Source organism: Pan troglodytes, chromosome 16 (genome assembly GCF_028858775.2).
Source record: "Pan troglodytes isolate AG18354 chromosome 16, NHGRI_mPanTro3-v2.0_pri, whole genome shotgun sequence".
Taxonomy (NCBI): Eukaryota; Metazoa; Chordata; class Mammalia; order Primates; family Hominidae; genus Pan; species Pan troglodytes.
In genome coordinates, this window is record NC_072414.2 from 35,589,744 (window position 1) to 35,607,509 (window position 17,766).

At 49.0% G+C, this 17,766-nt stretch overlaps 2 protein-coding genes and 1 non-coding gene across 7 annotated transcripts in view; 1 reads left to right on the plus strand and 2 right to left on the minus strand.

The window, feature by feature from the left end:
• The window catches only part of LOC129137209 (stereocilin), a 28,600-nt gene extending 19,850 nt beyond the window's left edge, over nt 1–8,750 (minus strand). For 2 of the 5 annotated variants that reach the window (XM_063794876.1, XM_054667476.2), the window contains exons 1-16: nt 8,663–8,750; nt 8,446–8,548; nt 7,358–8,143; nt 7,245–7,269; nt 5,224–6,481; nt 4,205–4,267; nt 3,987–4,103; nt 3,678–3,844; nt 2,838–3,099; nt 2,584–2,699; nt 2,157–2,289; nt 1,624–1,806; nt 1,281–1,319; nt 930–1,097; nt 705–770; nt 98–223 (exon numbers count right to left, since the gene is read on the minus strand). In XM_063794876.1, the coding sequence (XP_063650946.1) occupies nt 98–223; nt 705–770; nt 930–1,097; nt 1,281–1,319; nt 1,624–1,806; nt 2,157–2,289; nt 2,584–2,699; nt 2,838–3,099; nt 3,678–3,844; nt 3,987–4,103; nt 4,205–4,267; nt 5,224–6,481; nt 7,245–7,269; nt 7,358–8,143; nt 8,446–8,500 (3,564 nt within the window). In that variant the 5' untranslated portion in view covers nt 8,501–8,548; nt 8,663–8,750. The remainder of the gene's footprint in view (nt 1–97; nt 224–704; nt 771–929; nt 1,098–1,280; nt 1,320–1,623; nt 1,807–2,156; nt 2,290–2,583; nt 2,700–2,837; nt 3,100–3,677; nt 3,845–3,986; nt 4,104–4,204; nt 4,268–5,223; nt 6,482–7,244; nt 7,270–7,357; nt 8,144–8,445; nt 8,549–8,662) is intronic. The other 3 variants (XM_054667479.2, XM_054667477.2, XM_054667480.2) reach the window with 3 other exon arrangements.
• On the plus strand, nt 3,473–3,576 carry LOC112205784 (small nucleolar RNA U13). The gene has a single exon (XR_002939868.2). It is a non-coding gene; the product is annotated as a small nucleolar RNA U13 (small nucleolar RNA).
• The window catches only part of LOC107966461 (inositol hexakisphosphate and diphosphoinositol-pentakisphosphate kinase 1), a 71,006-nt gene continuing 61,923 nt past the window's right edge, over nt 8,684–17,766 (minus strand). The window contains exon 27 of the mRNA XM_054667495.2: nt 8,684–8,854. Coding sequence (XP_054523470.1) covers nt 8,778–8,854 — 77 coding nt within the window. The 3' untranslated portion in view covers nt 8,684–8,777. The remainder of the gene's footprint in view (nt 8,855–17,766) is intronic.

Here is a 17,766-nt window from a genome sequence, read left to right on the forward strand (position 1 = left end):
ATACTAGGGATAAGCTGGCCAAATAGGGCTAAGGGATAGGTAAAGAAGGTAGACTACATTGAGGGAGGAAGTTCTGAAATTAAGTGGGGAGAATTACCTGCTGCTCAGACCAGGGCAGCTCCCAGTAGCGTCTTCGATTTGCCAGAAGAGCCGAGGAATCCAGTTGTAGCAGCTTTAATGGGAGCAGGGGAAGCAGGCAGTCTGGCCAGGTGGTGGGAATAGGCTGCTGGCGGTGATGGGTATAGCAGTGTAGTGATAGGCGAGAGAGTCTGGACTTAGCACTCAGAGAAAAGGAACCATGGGGGCAGAAAGGGACCAAAGCTAGGACAGAAGTGGAATGGCATTTGCCACTGTAGCAATAAACGCCTAAAAGCCTCACACTGCAGGCTGCTGTGGTCAAGTGTTGCTGCTAGTTAGGCACCAGGCAAACAAAGTCCCTTAGCCTCTCTCAGCCTTGGTCTTTCCATCTGAAAGCAAGGTGGGTGGCCTGGAAGAATTCTCAGGCCCTTCCAGCTTTGACATTAGTCTAGGACAATGTGAGTGGATCATGCTGTCCTGCATCTGGCACTGGGGAGGGCTGCTAATGGGCACAGAGCTAACCAGAACTCTCAGGGCCACTGCAGGGTAGTGTGGGAGGTAGCACCAGCCATATGAAACTGCCCCAGAATGGGGAGAGGAGCTCAGTTGGGAGATCTCACACTTACCTGACCAGGGATACACACAGCTGGACCAGCACCTGTTGTACCCATATTTTTAACACCATCTTTAACCTGCATGAGAATTGGTTGTGTGTGTGTGTGTGTGTGTGTGTGTGTGTGTGTAAGTGGGGAGGTATGAAAGGCCTTCCCTGGCCTCAGGGAAGATGCCTTCCTCCCAACCAGAAAGAGCCGGTATCCCTGATTATCTCATCCTCCTTGCCACTCTCATACCCGAAAGGTCTGCAGCAGTGCTGCGGTCTGGCAGGCTGAGAGGCGTGACAGTTCAGGGGCCAGGCAGGAACAAGCCCCGACCAGGACTCGCCTAGGGATGGCCTGGAGTGTCTGGGGGCTGAGGCCTGGTAGCAGAAGGTGCAAGGAGCAGAGTTCCTCCAGGGATAGCTAAAGAGCAAGAGAGACAAGAGGCCTGAAGAAGAAGAGAAGGGTGGTGGGGAAGACAACAATCACAATGCAGCAAGGCAGTAATTATGAGGGGAGCAGAGAGAGAGGAGGGGCAGATGCAGGAGCCAGGGCAAAAGGGGATAGAGACCTCTGGTGGGAGGCTGAGAAGTTGCTGCTACTCACATCGTGCCTAGGAAGGAGCCGTCCAAGCAGCAGGACAGCCTGTGTTGGGATGGGACCGAAAACAACAGCTCTCAGGACCCAGCAGCCAGGTCCTAAGTGGGTTCCTAAAGCAAACCCTCCAAAACTTCCCGCTGCCTCTTAACCATCCCCAGTAACCATCCTCAGTGACTCAGGTCCCTTCTTGATCTGAGGAAAGGGAATGAAGGCGTCCTCCTGCAGACAGAGTTTACCTCTACTGTTCACCCAGGGAAAGGAGGGGCTGCTTTTATCCCTGAATGGGATTCTCTTGACTGGGGCTCAAGCGGGGATGGAGGGTACATGCCAGGGAGTGAGACAGGCAAACCTGAGCAGGTGTAACACTAGTTCCCTGCAGGACAGGAAGCATGGCTCTAAGCTGGGGCTCTGATAGCTCCTGCAGGAAGCGGAGGCCCAGCTGAGGGAAGAGAGGGGCCCAGACCCGCAGCTCCTGGGGGCTCAGCACCGCTCCTCCAGATGAGCGCAACACACCCAGAAGTTCATATGCCACCTGTAACCAAAGAAGGTTTAGGACTGGAGAGAAAAGACAGATGAACCTTGAATTTCCTCTCTAATCCCACATCTGAATTTCCCAGGGCCTGGGCTAGGGTTTGGAACTAGGGATTGCACTGGAGTAGATTAGGTTCAAAATGGCAAAGGGTATGTTTGGGGTGCTACAGACCAGATAGAGAAGGGCCAGGAAGAGGTGGTAACAGGTAAGAATGGCCATGGAGTAAGGAATGGAGGTTGCAAAAGTGGGATGGGGGCTGGCACCACTGTGCTCAAGTTGACAATGGGAAAGCCATCCACACAGACCCAGGGGAAGCCTAAAGTCTTGTAGGCTTGTGCTGAGGGGCTCACCCGTCCTTCTGGGCTGAGGGTCCCATTGGCTGCACATTCCAGCAGCCCCCGTTCTACTGGCCCCGTTGGATCACTCAGGGGCACTAGGCTCTGCAGCTCCTCAGGGCTCAGGAAACAGGCGAGGGGCCCAAGCCTGAGGAGGGCATGAAGCTGACCTTTGTGTGGTCCGCAAGACTAGCACTAAGGCAGGCCTGGCAGTAGATGGTATGGGTACATACACTGGGCACTCTGACACTACACCACTACACAGGGGCACCATCTATAGACCTCTCTCCTGGAACTCTATGCTGCCTGAGGCCGCTGCCTGAGGCCACTGCCTACTCTCTTGCCCCTTTCTTCCTAGAACACCGACCCAGCATGACAGCTGTGCCTTCCTCTCTCTACCTCTTCCACTCTTGCCTTGGTTACTGATCCCACAACAACTCACCTGCGTACCTGCTCCTCACCATCCTGGACACTCTGGTTTACCAGGCTGCGCAGCACATGGCGGGCATGCCCTGGCCCCAGACCTGCTGCTGGCCAGCTATCCTCCAGGGCCTGGATCTGAGATGGGGAAGGTTAGCTCGCACTGGGGTCACTATAGGGTTCTTGCAGGGAGGGGCCAATGAGAGACATGCCATTGACTCTTTGTCCCCACTAGCAGAAGATGGGCCAGTCAAGTAAAGAAGATGATTCTCATACCTGGTGAGGGCTGAGCTGCAGAAAGTTCTCCAGAGGGAGGTGGGGGAGCAGGGGCAGCACTGCCCACAGCAGCTCCTGGGGCCAGGCAGGCACTTCCCCAAACAGTTCAGGGGCCAGCAGTCGCTTTGCCAGAGCCTCCTTCTGTTCAGGCCTCATTCCTGGGCTGTAATCCCGGATGGCAGCCAGGCTGCGAGGAGTCATGGGTCTTAACCCTTTGTCTTCCTCCAAACTGTTTTCCTCTGACCCTCTGTAGCCCTGCTGTCTAGATAGGAAGGAGACTCTCCCTGTTTTTTTTTTTTGTTGTTTTTTGTTTTTTTTAAGACGGAGTCTCGCTCTGTCACCCAGGCTGCAGTGCAGTGGCACGATCTTGGCTCACTGCAACCTCTGCCTCCCAGGTTCAAGCTATCCTCCTGCCTCAGCCTCCAGAGTAACTGGGACTACAAGCGCCCACCACCATGCCTGGCTAATTTTTGTAGTTTAATAGAGACAGGGTTTCACCATATTGGCCAGGCTGGTCTCGAACTCACTAGGCGGACCTAATGATCCGCCTGCCTCGGGCTCCCAAAGTGCTGGGATTACAGGTGTGAGCCACCATGCCCAGCCTCTCCCTGGTTTTAATAGAGAGGAGCTCTCTGATCCTTTTGTAGTTCATTAGCATAATGATTGGGTTTTCACACTCAGGCGTGAGATGTGCCTCTCTCAAACCTTGTTGCGATGTTGGCACATTACCTATCTGGCATGAAAGAAAAAAACAGAGAGGAGCTCCGGAAGGGGCTGCTCCAGGTGGATGGGGTTGGCCTGACCGTGACAGGAGCAGGAGGAGTAGTGCAAGAACCTTACACACTGTCGTTGGCTAACAGGGATGGTGGGAAGCGCATCAGGTCAGAGACAGCCAAGAAAGGGATGAGTGGTGACAGGTCAATGAAGAGCTGGGAGGTGAGGCGTGGGTACCGCTGGAGCAGCAGGGCTGTCAGGCGACCCAGGGCCTGCTCCTCGGATGGTGGTACCTGTAGGGGCACAAGAATGGATTCTGCCTCTGGAGATGCTCAGTATCCCTGCCATTTCCTCTCTGGAGTTCCTCCTCCCACTAAAGCAAGCCCTCTGAACACTAGGCTCCAGGTGCCCTTGCTCCCCTTTCTCAGTGCTCACCTGCAGCTTCCCCTGCAGCTTCCCCTGCAGCATGAGTGTCAGGAAGCCCTGTGCAGCCTCCCTCTCTGCTGAAAGCACCAGCTGCTGGAGGTTTTCTGGGGGCATATGCAGGTACGCCTGCGAATAGGAGGTCATGGTGGGTATGGCCTCACCTCACGGGGCAGGGACCTCCAGCCATGGCTGTCACCCAGCCCACCCATGTGCCCTCCACCTGTTACCTGCACTAGAATCTGCAGGGCCCAAACACTCTTTTCCCTCTGGAGCAGATCCCACAGCACAGGCTGGTGGGAAGAAAGACAATATGCCAACAGAGCTGTCTTCTCTGTCTTTCCTGCAGCTCCCCCAGGCATTCAAACTCCACTTGCTGGGATGCTTGTCCTTTATCTCAAGTGTGATTCTTCAGATATTAAGCGCTTTCAGGTCCAGGATCATATCTCTAATTTCTCTTGTACCCTCTCCCATGCCAGGTCCATAGTTGGCTCAATTAATACTTGTAGACCTGAACCAAATACTATGAGACTATCTAATTCCATTTTACTGGGCCCAGGGTTTGAAAAAGGTGGCCCCAACATGGAGTAAGAAATCTTTATATATCCTACAGAACCTAGCAAAGTGCCTTGCATATAATAGGCACTCAGTGAATTAATTATGGTGTTTAACATATTCTCACCCCTCCATTCTACAGACTAAAAACTGAAGCCCAGAAAAACTAAATGAAATTGCTTGCCTAAGATCACACTAATTTGCGGCACAGTTGAACCTAGAACCAAAGTCTTCTGATTGGTAGTGTCCCTGAATCTTTCTCATTCCTGCCTTATCTTCCTGTATTCTGCCAGCCTCCAATTCTCGCTCTCTAGGGGAAAAATTTAGAGTCCTCTAACTTGATCCTTTTTCTTTCTGGTGCAGAAAGTGAGAGAGTCAAAGAGCCCAAAAGAATAACAAGGTAATATTTATTGCACGTTTGTGTATCATGCACTGTGCTAAGCCCACAGCATGTATTATCTCATATACCATTATCATCCCTAGTTTATAAATGAGACGAGAAAAATATTGCTCAGAGAAGTTAAATAACTCATTCAAGGCTGGTCACAGAACCAAGATATGAATCCAAGCCTGTCTGACTCTACAGCTGTGTGCTTCAACTACTACCCCACACTACTGCCTCTGAGTATTTGAGGAATTCCCCAGGAGGGCCTTCTCACTGTTCTAGGAGCTTTCCCTCTGGCAGAGCACTCACACTAAAGCAGGCCAGCAGCTCCATCTTGCTTATACCAGAGCTGGGGTTGACAGTGGGTTCAAAGCCTGATGGGGTTGGCTGCTCCTCATCTTGTTCCAGGTATTCCCCAATCGTCCGTAGCACACTGCGCCGGCCCTCTGGGCGAAAGGCATCCCAGAAGGAGCAGTTGTCTGGGAGACTGGAGAGCAGTAGGGCCCGACCCAGCATCCCCTGGGCCTCAGCGCCCCCAGCCCCTGGACCCAAGAGGAAGGTCAGCAGGCGGAGGAGATAGTGTAGGCGTGTGGGGTGAGCAAGGGCTGGGACAGAGGACTGACAGCGTGGCAACTGAGATAGCATACCAAGGAGGAAGGGGCCAGGGGTCAGACAGAGTGGGGATGGTCCCAGTGGTGGCAGAGAGGGCAGAAGGGGGCCCAGCAGCCCTTCTAGGAAGCAAGTGTCATTGCCCCCACGACTTATCCTGCATTGGCCTGCTAGCCAAGGCCAGAAGGGCACCAGGACCTCATACATGGTGTCATTGGCACAGACCATCACCAGGAAGCTGCCCCCATCCGGGCAGCGTTCCCCACAGGGTCCAATGTGGCATGGTGGGGAGGCAGTGACATCTGGGGTGGGGCCCTGGCACACATGCTGGACCCAAGCCTGGTTGCTGGGGGGCACAGCCTGTAGACTTGCCTCCCCACACAGTCGCTCAGCCCACAGAGTCTCATTCTCCAAGAAGCAGCCCCAAAAGATGTCTGGGGTGAGGGGAACAGGGGGCAGGCCTTCAGGGCAGCTGGTAGGGGGTGGGAGCAGGCCAGCACAGAGCCGCTTCACCAGGCGGCGGTTGGAGCCAGACAGGGCTGAAAAGGAGAGGTTACTGCAGATCGCATCCAAAAACTCATCAGGAAACTGGTCATGGCAGGCCTGTAGCCAGCCTTGGGCACCTGGTGCCCAGGACACTGCATACCACACAGCTGTCTGGCAGATGGCAGTGGTGCTGGGATGGGGCTGTGGAGTGGCAGGCTTGGTGTGCTGGCAGAGCAAGTGGATGGAGAAGTTGGAAATGCTGTACGGTGGTGCTGGGCCTAAGTGGTTCTCACAGAGGGCCTCCACAGTGATGGCTCGCCGTTGGCGTGGGCTGATGTGGGCTGACGGCTGAGAAGCTCTGGGCAGAGGCACGCCCGTGCTCAGGCAGTGAAGGAGGGCAGGGGGTGGGGGTGGTGATCCAGACAGAAAGCCCAGCGCCTGGACATCCCAGGAAAGGTTGTGCCGGACGCCCCTGGGTGCAGAGGGAGGAGCAGGCAGGATCTGGTCAGTTCACATTTCCTCCAGCTGAAGATTCTGACCCTGACTCAGAGCCCTCAAGGGGCATGGCAAGCATAGGCTTTTCTACAAGCGAGGTCCCTGAGAGTTTAGGTGTTACTGGTTGAAATGCTGCAACGGGGCAAAAAAGAGAAAGCTGCCCTGCCAAGGTCCAAAATCACTAGGAGAAGCCCCAGTTGGAATTCTTTCTGTCCACCTGGCCCCCTTCTGTCTCCTTTCTTCGTATGCTTTTAGATAGCTTAAACACAACCCTCAGCGGGCCTCATGTTAGGAAATCTGCTCAGCAACTCAATATGTCTAACTACTGTCTGGCATTGTACTGAAGTAGTAAGCGGGTAGAGGAATCCAGCTGTGTCCTTATTTTCCAAATCCCATCTTTACTAGCTAACATTATTAAGCGCTATGTGCCAGCACGGTTTTAAGTCATTTGCATACACAGTATCAACTCATTTAATCGGGTGCAACAACTCTGTGGTAACTAATATTATCATTCTCATTTTATAAATGGGGAAACTGAGGTATAGAAAGACTATGTAACCTGCTCAAGGTCATATGGCTAGGAAGAGGTGGAGCTGGGACACCAACCCAGACAGTCACACCCCAAAACCACTAAACTACACTCCTCCCATCAGTTTTCCTCTCTAGAGGCTGAGGTCTTCAGCTCTTCACCTCCAGATTTTCCAGGCCCAATCTCTCAGAACTGGTCTCCTGTTACTTACCATAAGAGCAGCTGTTGAAGGTTACCTAGGAGGGAAAGAGTAAGGAAGAAAACTACCCCAATTTCACTTTCCTTGCCCTGCCACATCCCAGTCCCAGCCCTGGCCACACTCACCTCCCTGGCACTGCCCATTGGTATCAGGCTCTGGCTGCCCCAAAATGGAGAAGACCTCATCCTGCAGGGAGTGAGTGACACGGAGCAGCCCCTCCTGAAAGGCAGCATAGAGGGGGGCCCCCACTGTGCGTAGCAGACCGCCCCAAAGAGCCTCCTTGGAGCCTAGCTCCCCTGTTGGGGTAAGCAAACCCAACAGACCGTGCAAAAAGTGAGGAGCTGCCTCCCTCCCATCGAGGCCTGTGGCATTGGTGGGGTCCACACTGGGCTGCACCTGCACCAGAGCTTGCCAGCGTGTGCCCTCTAACAACAGCAGCAGAGAAGGCAACCAGTCAGCAGCCAGGACACAGTCAGACGGCCCATCACGGGTGCACGGGGGCCGAGTTGGGGTAGGGGGGCCCCCAGGAACTAAGGCTCCCAGCAGCACCTCCACAAGTCCACCCAGCACCCCTGCCTGGTGCACCAGGAAATCTCGGGGAGTCTGCTCCTGTCCCAGCAGTGCCAGCATATCCCCTAGCAGCCCTAGCATTGGCTCCCAGTCTGGGCTACCTCTCAGTGTCACTAGAAAATCATGGAGCCGGAGAGCAGGCGGCTGGAGAGGTGGGGGCTCTCCTACTGGTCCTTCCCCCATTCTCCCAGGCTCAAAGGAAGAAGAAATGTTGGCCAGGAATGTAGAGAACCGTGAGCGGCTCAGGGAGCCCTGGGGAGCCTGGTCCAGAGTGGAGAGCAATGACTTCAGGAAGGAGAGACCAGGGTCCAGGGAATGAGGCCCAGTAGGGGCCAGAGTCACTGTAAGGAGAGAAACCAGAGGTCACTGAAGGAGAGGAACACAGAGCCCAAACTCAACCCTGCCCCTGAGCACAGTTCCCTACCTGGATCTAAAGATGAGGTGAGGGGATGGTGAGCTGAACCCCTTTCACTGGCCTACAGTAAGTCTTGGCCTGCTTTTCTTAACCCTCATTTTTCCCTTTTGCACAAGTCTCTGCCTCTCTCCTTTGTCTTTCTATCTAACAGATTCACCTCCATATTCTTAAAGTCTTTTTCCAGCCACCCTCCTCCTCATCCCCAGTTCTGCTCACTGTTCTTCTCACCTGCAAAGGACAGCAGCAGCAGCAGCAGCAGCAGGGGCCAGAGGCTCAGAGCCATGTTTCCAGGTGAACACTGGTACCGGAGGTGAGTTCTGGTTATTCTCTCCTGTGTGGGATAGCCAGGTGAGGGCAGGGCACTGCAGGCAACCTGAGGCTCCACTGACACTGTAGTGTGGTCTTTCAGGAAACAATATGTGTAACCTGACAGCAGGTTTGTTACCTGAGCCGCTGAATATCTGATCCTTTAGCTCTGGAGAAGGGTATGCTTCTGTGAGAGGGACTAATGATAGGGGATCCCAAGGGCCCCTCAGAGAAACCCAAGGAGATTGCTTGAGTTAGGAGCCAGTGATGCAGAAAGGAACAGGCAGACATGGAGATGGAGAACTGGAGACCAGGGGTGTAATCTGGGGTTCTGCAGAAGCAAAGAAAACAAAGAGGATATGAAGGAGCTAAGAAGCAAGTAGGATTTGAGGAAATTGAAGAAGAAATGACGCCCAGGAGAAACAAACTGCACAGCAAGGTATAAACAGACGAGAGGTCCAGTCCAAGGATGGAGAATTCAGGAAGAGGAGAGCTGCTTTCAACTACTACCCAGAACCACAGAGTGTCAAGAGCTGAGCAGTACCCCAGAGATCACATACACCAAACTTTTTCACTTACGGATAAGGAAACAGACCCAGAGAAATGTGATTTGCTCATTAGGCCATTCAAATGTTTGGGTCTTTCCTTCCCCCCTGGGATCCCCTATCATTTGGTTCTTTCTCTGTGGCCTAGGTGAAAGCCCTATCAAAAACTCTGAGCTGAGAAGACAGAAACCAGATTAAATCACTATGCACAGGGACTGATCTCCCTACACACAGAACTGCTCATGGAACAGAGAAAGAGATTTCATTCAAAATAATCTGGTCTGGTCAGGGTTAGAAGTCCTTTTTCGTCATTTTTGTTTTTTGTTTTATTGGTTTTTTGGTTTTGGTTTTTTTGAGATGGAATCTCTCTCTGTTGCCCAGGCTGGAGTTCAGTGGGGCTATCTGACCACTGCAACCCCTGCCTCCTGGGTTCAAGTGATTTTCCTGCCTCAGCCTCCCAAGTAGCTGGGATTACAGGCACGTGCCACTACACCCAGCTAATTTTTGTATTTTTAGTAGAGATGGGGTTTCACCATGTTGGCCAGGCAGGTCTTGAACTCCTGACCTCAAGTGATCTGCCCACCTCAGCCTCCCAAAGTGCTGGGGTTACAGGCATGAGCCACCGCGCCTTTTTTTTTTTTTTTTTTGAGATGGAGTCTCACTCTGTTACCCAGGCTGGAGTGCAGTGGCACTATCTTGGGTCACTGCAATTTCTGCCTCCTTCATTCAAGCGATTATCCTGTCTCAGCCTCCCAAGTAGCTGAGGACTACAGGCATGCGCCACCGCGCACGGCTAATTTTTGTATTTTTTGGTGGAGACGGGGTTTCACTATGTTGCCCAAGCTGGTCTTGAACTCCTGACCTCAAGTGATTTATCCACCTCAGTCTCCCAAAGTGCTGAGATTACAGGCTTGAGCTACTGCCCCAGGCCAGGATTAGAAGTCTTTCCCATTCTCCATCTATATCTCCCCAAAGGCCTTCACTTTATACCAACTCTAAATAGTAATTCAACACTGAAGCTATACCCAAACTTTTATTCTGTCCTTCTTTCCCTAGAACCCTTCCCCATTCTCTCCCTCAAATCCACACATGGAACTTCATTATTAATGTGCTTCTGACCTAGAAGATTCACTTAGGATCACAGAGTTTTATTTTTGTGTATTTATTTATTTAGAGACAGGGTCTTGGTCTGGGGCCCAGGCTGGAATACTGTGGTATGATCCTAGCTCACTGCACCCTCGAACTCCTAGACTCAAGCAATCCTCCTGCCTCGGCCTCCCAGGATCACAGACGAGACCTGAGGAATCCTCTGGTAAGAACTTCTCATTTTATAGACAGGGGAATTGAAGCCCAAAGAAATGGAATGACTTAACCCAGGTCACAAAGACAGCTGGGAGCAATGATGGGATTTTCCAAGGCAAATCAAAAGTTGAGATCAGTGAAATGATCTGTTGTGTAATTTTACCAATATTCCCTTTGCCCATCAAGGATACCACATCTAGTCTAAAAAGCAGACAGATGAATCCGAGGGAGAATACGACCTGAGTTCCCAACAGCTTTGTGGTTCCAGCCCATCCTGTAATCCTTCTGAATTTCTGCCCTTCATTCTGTAACAACCCTCTTATAATAAATTATCCTTCTTTCCTCATAGGGTAGCAAAAAATGAGATGGTCTAGGTTCAAACCCTGGTTCCAACATTTACTAGCTGTGTGTCCTGGGGCAGTTTCTAAATCTCTGTTTTTGGTTTTTTGGGTTTTTGTTGTTGTGGTTGTTGTTGCTGTTGTTGTTTTTACTGTAAAAAGGAAAAAATCCTAGTGTAGAGTTTTTGTGAGGATTAAATTAGATAATGCATTTAAAGTACTTAGTGCAATGTCTAGCATTCATTCAACAAAGATTAAGCACTTATTATGGGCCAGACACTGGTACAGAATAAACATTCACTCAATGTTACTATTACTATTATTAGAATAGCTCAAGATGATTTTCTCTACTCGAAACTAAAGGAGTTCTAATGAATACATAAATGATTATCTGGAAGTTGTATCTTGAGTGAAAGACCTTCAGAACAAATATGGAACTAGTTGAGTCAACCAGAGAGAGAAACAATGAGGATTCCCTTAACTCAGGATGGAAATTTTCCTGGCAGTCCACGTTCCGCTGTTGTAAGCCGTTGATTAAGCAATTCTCTTGCCGCTAAGGATTCAGACTATGTGCAAACTGACGGCAAAGTGCTTAGGGTTTATGGCACATATACCAGGCTATTTGAGTGTATTGGTAATTGCTTATAATTTGATAAAGTTCAACAAGAGCAAGACAAGTTCCAACCTACAGGTGACCAAATGGAAACAGAGAACAACCAGCAAATTTAAATTACAGAGGTCCAGAACAAGAAATTAATCATATGTCCTGCTAAAATGAAATGGATAAGACTGGTGATAACTGGAACACTCTGTGATCTGCCAGTTAGAATGGATATACCTGGGAAGAGTCACGAGAGTTGAGAACTCTGAAACATCCTCACTCCCCAAAACTCCCACAGGACACTTACTGCCTGACAAGAACAGATGCCTCCCTTTTTTTTTAAATTGAAACTGAGTCTCACTCTGTCGCCCAGGCTGCAGTGCAGTGGTGTGATCTCAGCTCACTGCAACCTCCACCTCCTGGGTTCAAGCAATTCTCATGCTTCAGCCTCGTGAATAGCTGGGATTATAGGTGCGTGCCACCAGGCCCAGCTGATTTTTTGTATTTTTTGTAGAGACAGGGTTTTGCCATGTTGCCCAGGCTGGTCTCAAACTCCTGGGCTCAGGCAATTTGCCTGCCTCGGCCTCCCAAGTGCTAGGATTACAGGCATGAGCCACCATGCCCAGCCAGATGCCTCCCTTTGTAAAGTACAATTATTTTTCTCTTTTTTTAGTTTGGCTTTGGTAACTGAAATATTTATTGCTTACTAGATATCTAGGTGTTTCTCACATTTCCCAGATCTCTTGCAGTTAGCTGGGCTCAGGTGATTAGTTCTGTTCAATGGACTATGGTTGACCAAAGAATTTAAGAGCTAGCAAATGAGCCTCCAACAATCTCTTCCCTGTTGAGGCAACCTAGAAACCACATGTTGAGATGGCAGTGTCACAAGGTCAAAATAGCCTGAGGCTCCAAATTACCACAGCATTTACAGTCAGTCTTTGTCATTTGTGAGTTCTGTATTTGTGGATTTGCCTAGTCACTAAATGTTTGTAACCCAAAATCATTACTTACAGTGCTATTGAGGTCATTCACAGACTTGTATTGAGAAGTGACAAGTTGGAGTCACCTGATATACACGTTCCCAGCTGAGGTGGAACAAGGCAGTGCTCTGCCTTCTTGTTGCAGCTCTCATGGTGTAAATATTAGTGTCTTTTTTTTTTTTTTTTTGAGACGGAGTCTTGCTGTGTCACCAGACTGGAGTGCAGTGGCGATCTCAGCTCACTGCAACCTCCGACCCCCTGGTTCAAGTGATTCTCCTCCCTCAGCCTTCCGAGTAGCTGGGATTACAGGCAAGCGCCACCACCCCCAGCTATTTTTTGTATTTTTAGTAGAGATGGGGTTTTACCATGTTGGCCAGGATGGTCTCGATCTCCTGACCTCGTGATCTGCCCGCCTCGGCCTCCCAAAGTGCTGGGATTACAGCCGTGACCACCACACCCGGCTAGTAAGTGTCTTTTTTGTGGTCTATTTAGTGATGCACTTTTTGCATTTTGGGGCTATTTGTTGGTGATTTCACTGTTTAAAATGGCCCTTAAGCTTAATGCCAAAGTGTTGTATGGTGTTCTTAAGAGCAAGAAGGCTGTAATGTGCCTTATAGAGAAAATTATGCTGGAAAAGCTTCATTCACTACCGGGCGTAGTGGCTCATGCCTGTAATCCCAGCACTTTGGGAGGCTGAGGCGGGTGGATCACCTGAGGTCAGAAGTTCGAGACCAGCCTGGCCAACCTGGTGAAACTCTGTCTCTACTAAAAACACAAAAATTAGCTGGGCATGGTAGCGGGCACCTGTAATCCCAGCTACTCAGGAGACTGAAGCAGGAGAATCACTTGAACCCAGGAGGCAGATGTTGCAGTGAGCCGAGATTGCGCCATTGCACTCTAGCCTAGGTGACAGAGCGAGACTCTGTCTCAAAAAAAAAAAAAAAGCTTCATTCAAGCATGAAGCACAGTGCTGTTGGCCATGAGTTCAATGTTAATCAATCAACAACATATATTAAGTAAGGTGTCTATAAACAGAAACACAAAGAAAACCAAGGTTATGTATTTGATCAGTTGATGAAAATGTTGTCACCAGAGGCTCACAGGAACCTAACCCTGTATTTCCCCTGGGAGCAGTGGTTCAGTAGTCACTAATTCAGTTGTTTGCTGCACCTTTATAAAACATAATCATCATAAATAATAAAAATTTACTGTAGCTGCCTTGAACAGTTACCCAACCAGTATTGAAACCTTCATGAGTGAGTAATATGTCTTTCTTATACTAAACCACTGAGATTTAGGGGTTAATTTATTCTTGCAGCAGAGCTTTTGACTCTTCTGATTAAGACAGTTAAATTATGTTTGCACTTTGATATCAGATCTCTGAATTCTAGGTCTTCATTCCATATTTATTAGTCTGGTGACCCCAAGAAGTTTCTATAATTCACTTATCTGTAAAATGGAGATACTATTACTCACCCACCCAATTTTGCTCATTCACTTTTATTATAAAGTGTCTTGATGTGGCAGGTACTGGAACAGATCCACTAAATCTTACCACCACTATGATTAGACTAGCTCAAGATGAATTCTTCTTCTGCAACCCAATCTTTTTGGCCGGGTGCAGTGGCTCATGCCTGTAATCCCAGCATTTTGGGTGGCCGAGGCGGGCGGGTCACGAGGTCAGGAGATCGAGACCATCCTGGTTAACATGGTGAAACCCCATCTCTACTAAAAATACAAAAAATTAGCTGGTCGTGGTGGTGGGCGCCTGTAGTCCCAGCTACTTGGGAGGCTGAGGCAGAAGAATGGCATGAACCCGGGAGGAGAAGCTTGTAGTGAGCTGAGATTGTGCCACTGCACTCCAGCCTGGGAGACAGAGCAAGACTCCAACTCGAAAAAAAAAAAAAAAAAGAATCTTTTCTTTTTTTAGAGATGGAGTTTTGCTGTTGATGCCCAGGCTGGAGTGCAATGGCACAATCTCGGCTCACTGCAACCTCTGCCTCCCAGGTTCAAGCGATTCTCCTGCCTCAGCCTCAGTAGCTGGGATTACAGGTGCAAGCCACCATGCCCAGATGTTTTTTGTATTTTTCAGTAGAGACGGGGTTTCTCCATGTTGGCCAGACTGCTCTCAAACTCCTGACCTCAGGTGATCTGCCTGCCTTGGCCTCCCAAAGTCCTGGGATTACAGAGGAGAGCCACTGCGCCTTGCCAACTTAAAGAATCTTAATACAAAAATTGGTGCAAGAAATAGCATCTTAAGTGAAAGACCTTCAAACAAAATACAGAAAAAGTTAAGCAGCAAGGAGATCTTTGAGGACTCCCCCAGCCCATAGAAACTGTTTAGCAGTTCTTGAGATTAGAATAGGAAGAACAGGTTTGAAGAAGTGATAATAAGTTCAGTTTTGGACGTATTACAACACAGCGAGACCCCCATCTCTACAAAAAATTAAAAAATTTAGCCGGGTGTGGTGGTATGCACCTGTAGTCCCAACTACTTGAGAGCCTGAGGCAGGAGGGTCACTTGAGCCTGGAAGATCAAAGCTGCAGTGAGCTATGACTGCACCACTGCACTCCAGCCTGGGTGAAAGAGCAAGACCCTGTCTCAGAAACCAAACCAAACCAAATAAACAACCACAAAACAGGGGAGGAGATAAAATTACTATCTTCATGGAAGTTTTATTATTTGATCATATGAGGAACTAGTTAGGAGGGACAGGGATTTCTGTTTTGTTCATTCACTGATATATCCCAAGTGTCTAGAACAATGTTTGGAATGTACAAACTCAACAAATTTGTTGAATAAACTTCCATTCCTGTAGAATTAAAGCCAGATTGTTTTCACTGAGGAAAGAGTTAAAGAATAAAATGCAGAACGCACAGACCACAGATCAGCTATAGAAAGTCAGGAGGGGGCCGGGGAACAGTAGCTCACGCCTGTAATCCCAGCACTTTGGGAGGCTAAGGAGGGGCGGATTATTTGAGGCCAGGAGTTCAAGACCAGCCTGGCCAACATGGCAAAAACCCGTCTCTACTAAAAATACAAAAATTAGCCAGGCGTGGTGGCGTGTGACTCTAGTCCCAGTTACTTGGGAGGCTGAGGCACGAGAATCGCTTAAACCCAGGAGGCAGAGGTTGCAATGAGCATAGATTGTGCCACTGCACTCCAGCTTGGGCGACAGAGTGATACTCCATCTCGAAAATGTCAGAACAGACTAATTTGAGTAATAATAAGAAAACTCCAGTTTCCTGCACAGCCAGCTCTGTGTGGGAAAAAGAAAGAAAAAAAGAAGGGGCAGGGGAGAGAGGGAGAGAAAGAGAGAGAGAGAGAGAAAGGAAGGGAGCTAGGGAGGGAAAAAGGGAAGAAAAGAAAACAAAAGAACGTCAGAAGGGCACATCTGTGTAGTGTTGGAGGAAAAAAGGGGAAGGAGGGAATATTCATCAAACACCTATAAAGCAGTGCCTTTGAATCTTTTTTTTTTTTTGCAAACTCTGCCACCCAGGTTCAAGCGATTCTCCTGTCTCAGCCTCCTGAGGCTGGGATTACAGGCGTCTGCCACTGCGCCCAGCTAATTTTTGTAGTTTTATTAGACAGGGTTTCACCATCTCTTGAACTCCTGACCTCATGATTCACCTGCCTCAGCCTCCCAAAGTGCTGGGATTACAGGCGTGAGCCACCACACCCAGCCACTTCTGAATCTTTTATGTGCAGCTACATCACCTGATTCAATAGGCCTGGGTGATGGGGCCTGAGATTCTATATATTTTTTTTGAGATGGAGTCTCGCTCTGTCGCCTAGGCTGGAGTGCGGTGGCACAATCTCGGCTCACTGCAAACTCCATCTCCTGGGTTCAAGCGATTCTCCTGCCTCAGCCTCCTCAGTAGCTGGGATTACAGGTGTGCGCCACCACACCCAGCTAATTTTTGTATTTTTAGTAGAGATGGGGTTTCACCATGTTGGTCAGGCTGGTCTCGAACTCCTGACCTCGTGATCCGCCCACCTCAGCCTCCCAAAGTGCTGGAATTGCAGGCGTGAGCCACTGCGCCTGGCCCCTATACTTATTTTTATTTTATTATTTTTTTTGAGATGGAGTCTCTCTCTGTCACCCAGGCTGGAGTGCAGTGACGCGATCTCGGCTCACTGAAAGCTCCACCTCCCAGGTTCAAGCCATTCTCCTGCCTCAGCCTCTCCGAGTATCTGGGACTACAGGCACCCGCCACCACGCCCGGCTAATTTTTTTGTATTTTTAGTAGAGACGGGGTTTCACTGTGGTCTGGATCTCCTGACCTCGTGATCCGCCCGCCTCGGCCTCCCAAAAGTGCTGGGATTACAAGCGTGAGCCACTGCACATGGCCCAATTCAGTGTTTTTAAATATATTATATTGTTGAACTATTCAAGACTATCCAATTCCAGAACATTTCCATCACCTGCCAAATAAACCCTATACCTATCATCTGTCAGTCTCAATTCCTCCCTCCCCAACCCCCAAGAAACCACTAATTTACTTTCTGTCTTCATAGATTTGTTTATTCTGGACATTCAATTCATTTGCCTTTTCCCCATCTTGGCCTTTTTGCCAGACATACTCTTAGGTGAGGACTTTATAATTACCACCCTATTGCCCCCTTCCATCTCTTCCCCACTTGGGTAGCAGCCCTTACGTAAGGTTGGGTGTTACTGACCTTACCTCCAGTTCAGGAGAAAGCCTTAATTAGTGATTTCATCACATCCACCACCTTACCTCAACAATTTGTTCAGACGTAAGCATATGACCTAACTTCTTGGTCCAATCAGAGTGGTGGTCAGGATATCTTTAGAGGAGTGGAGGTTGACTTACATACAGTTAATGCCCAAATTTTAAGTGTACATTTTGTTGAATTTTTACATCTATATATACCAGTGTAACCACCATGCAGATCAAGATATGGAACATATCTATAGCACTCCAGATGCTTCATGCTTCCTCCCCATCAGTATCTTCACTCCAAGAATAACCATTATTGTGACCCAAAGCTCAAAAATTTTGCTCATTGACTGAGAAAGAAGTCACTGGCTCTCTTCCCCTGCATATGGGGAAATAGGTATGCAAGCCTAGGCGCTTCAGAAAATTATCTGGCTACCCAAGTGAAGCCAGTCTGAGAATAACAAGAACACATGGAGGAGAGTGCAGACAGGAAAATTCCAGAGAAACAAAACCACAGATCTAACAACAGTGAATTTTTACATTAAATCAATCCTGAAGCTATACTACCTTTGAACTTTCCAGTCTCCAGTAAGCTATTTTATTGTTTAAATGGTTTCAACTGATTTTTTTCTCAACTCAGAATTTTTAACCTGAGTTAGAACCTTAGCTCTACCTCTTACTTGGTATATGCTCTTGGGCAAGCTACTTAACTTACTTAATTTCTTTAGGCCTTAGTTTTCTGATCTCTAAAAATGTGAAGCTATCTTCCACATATGATTATTTTATGAAATATG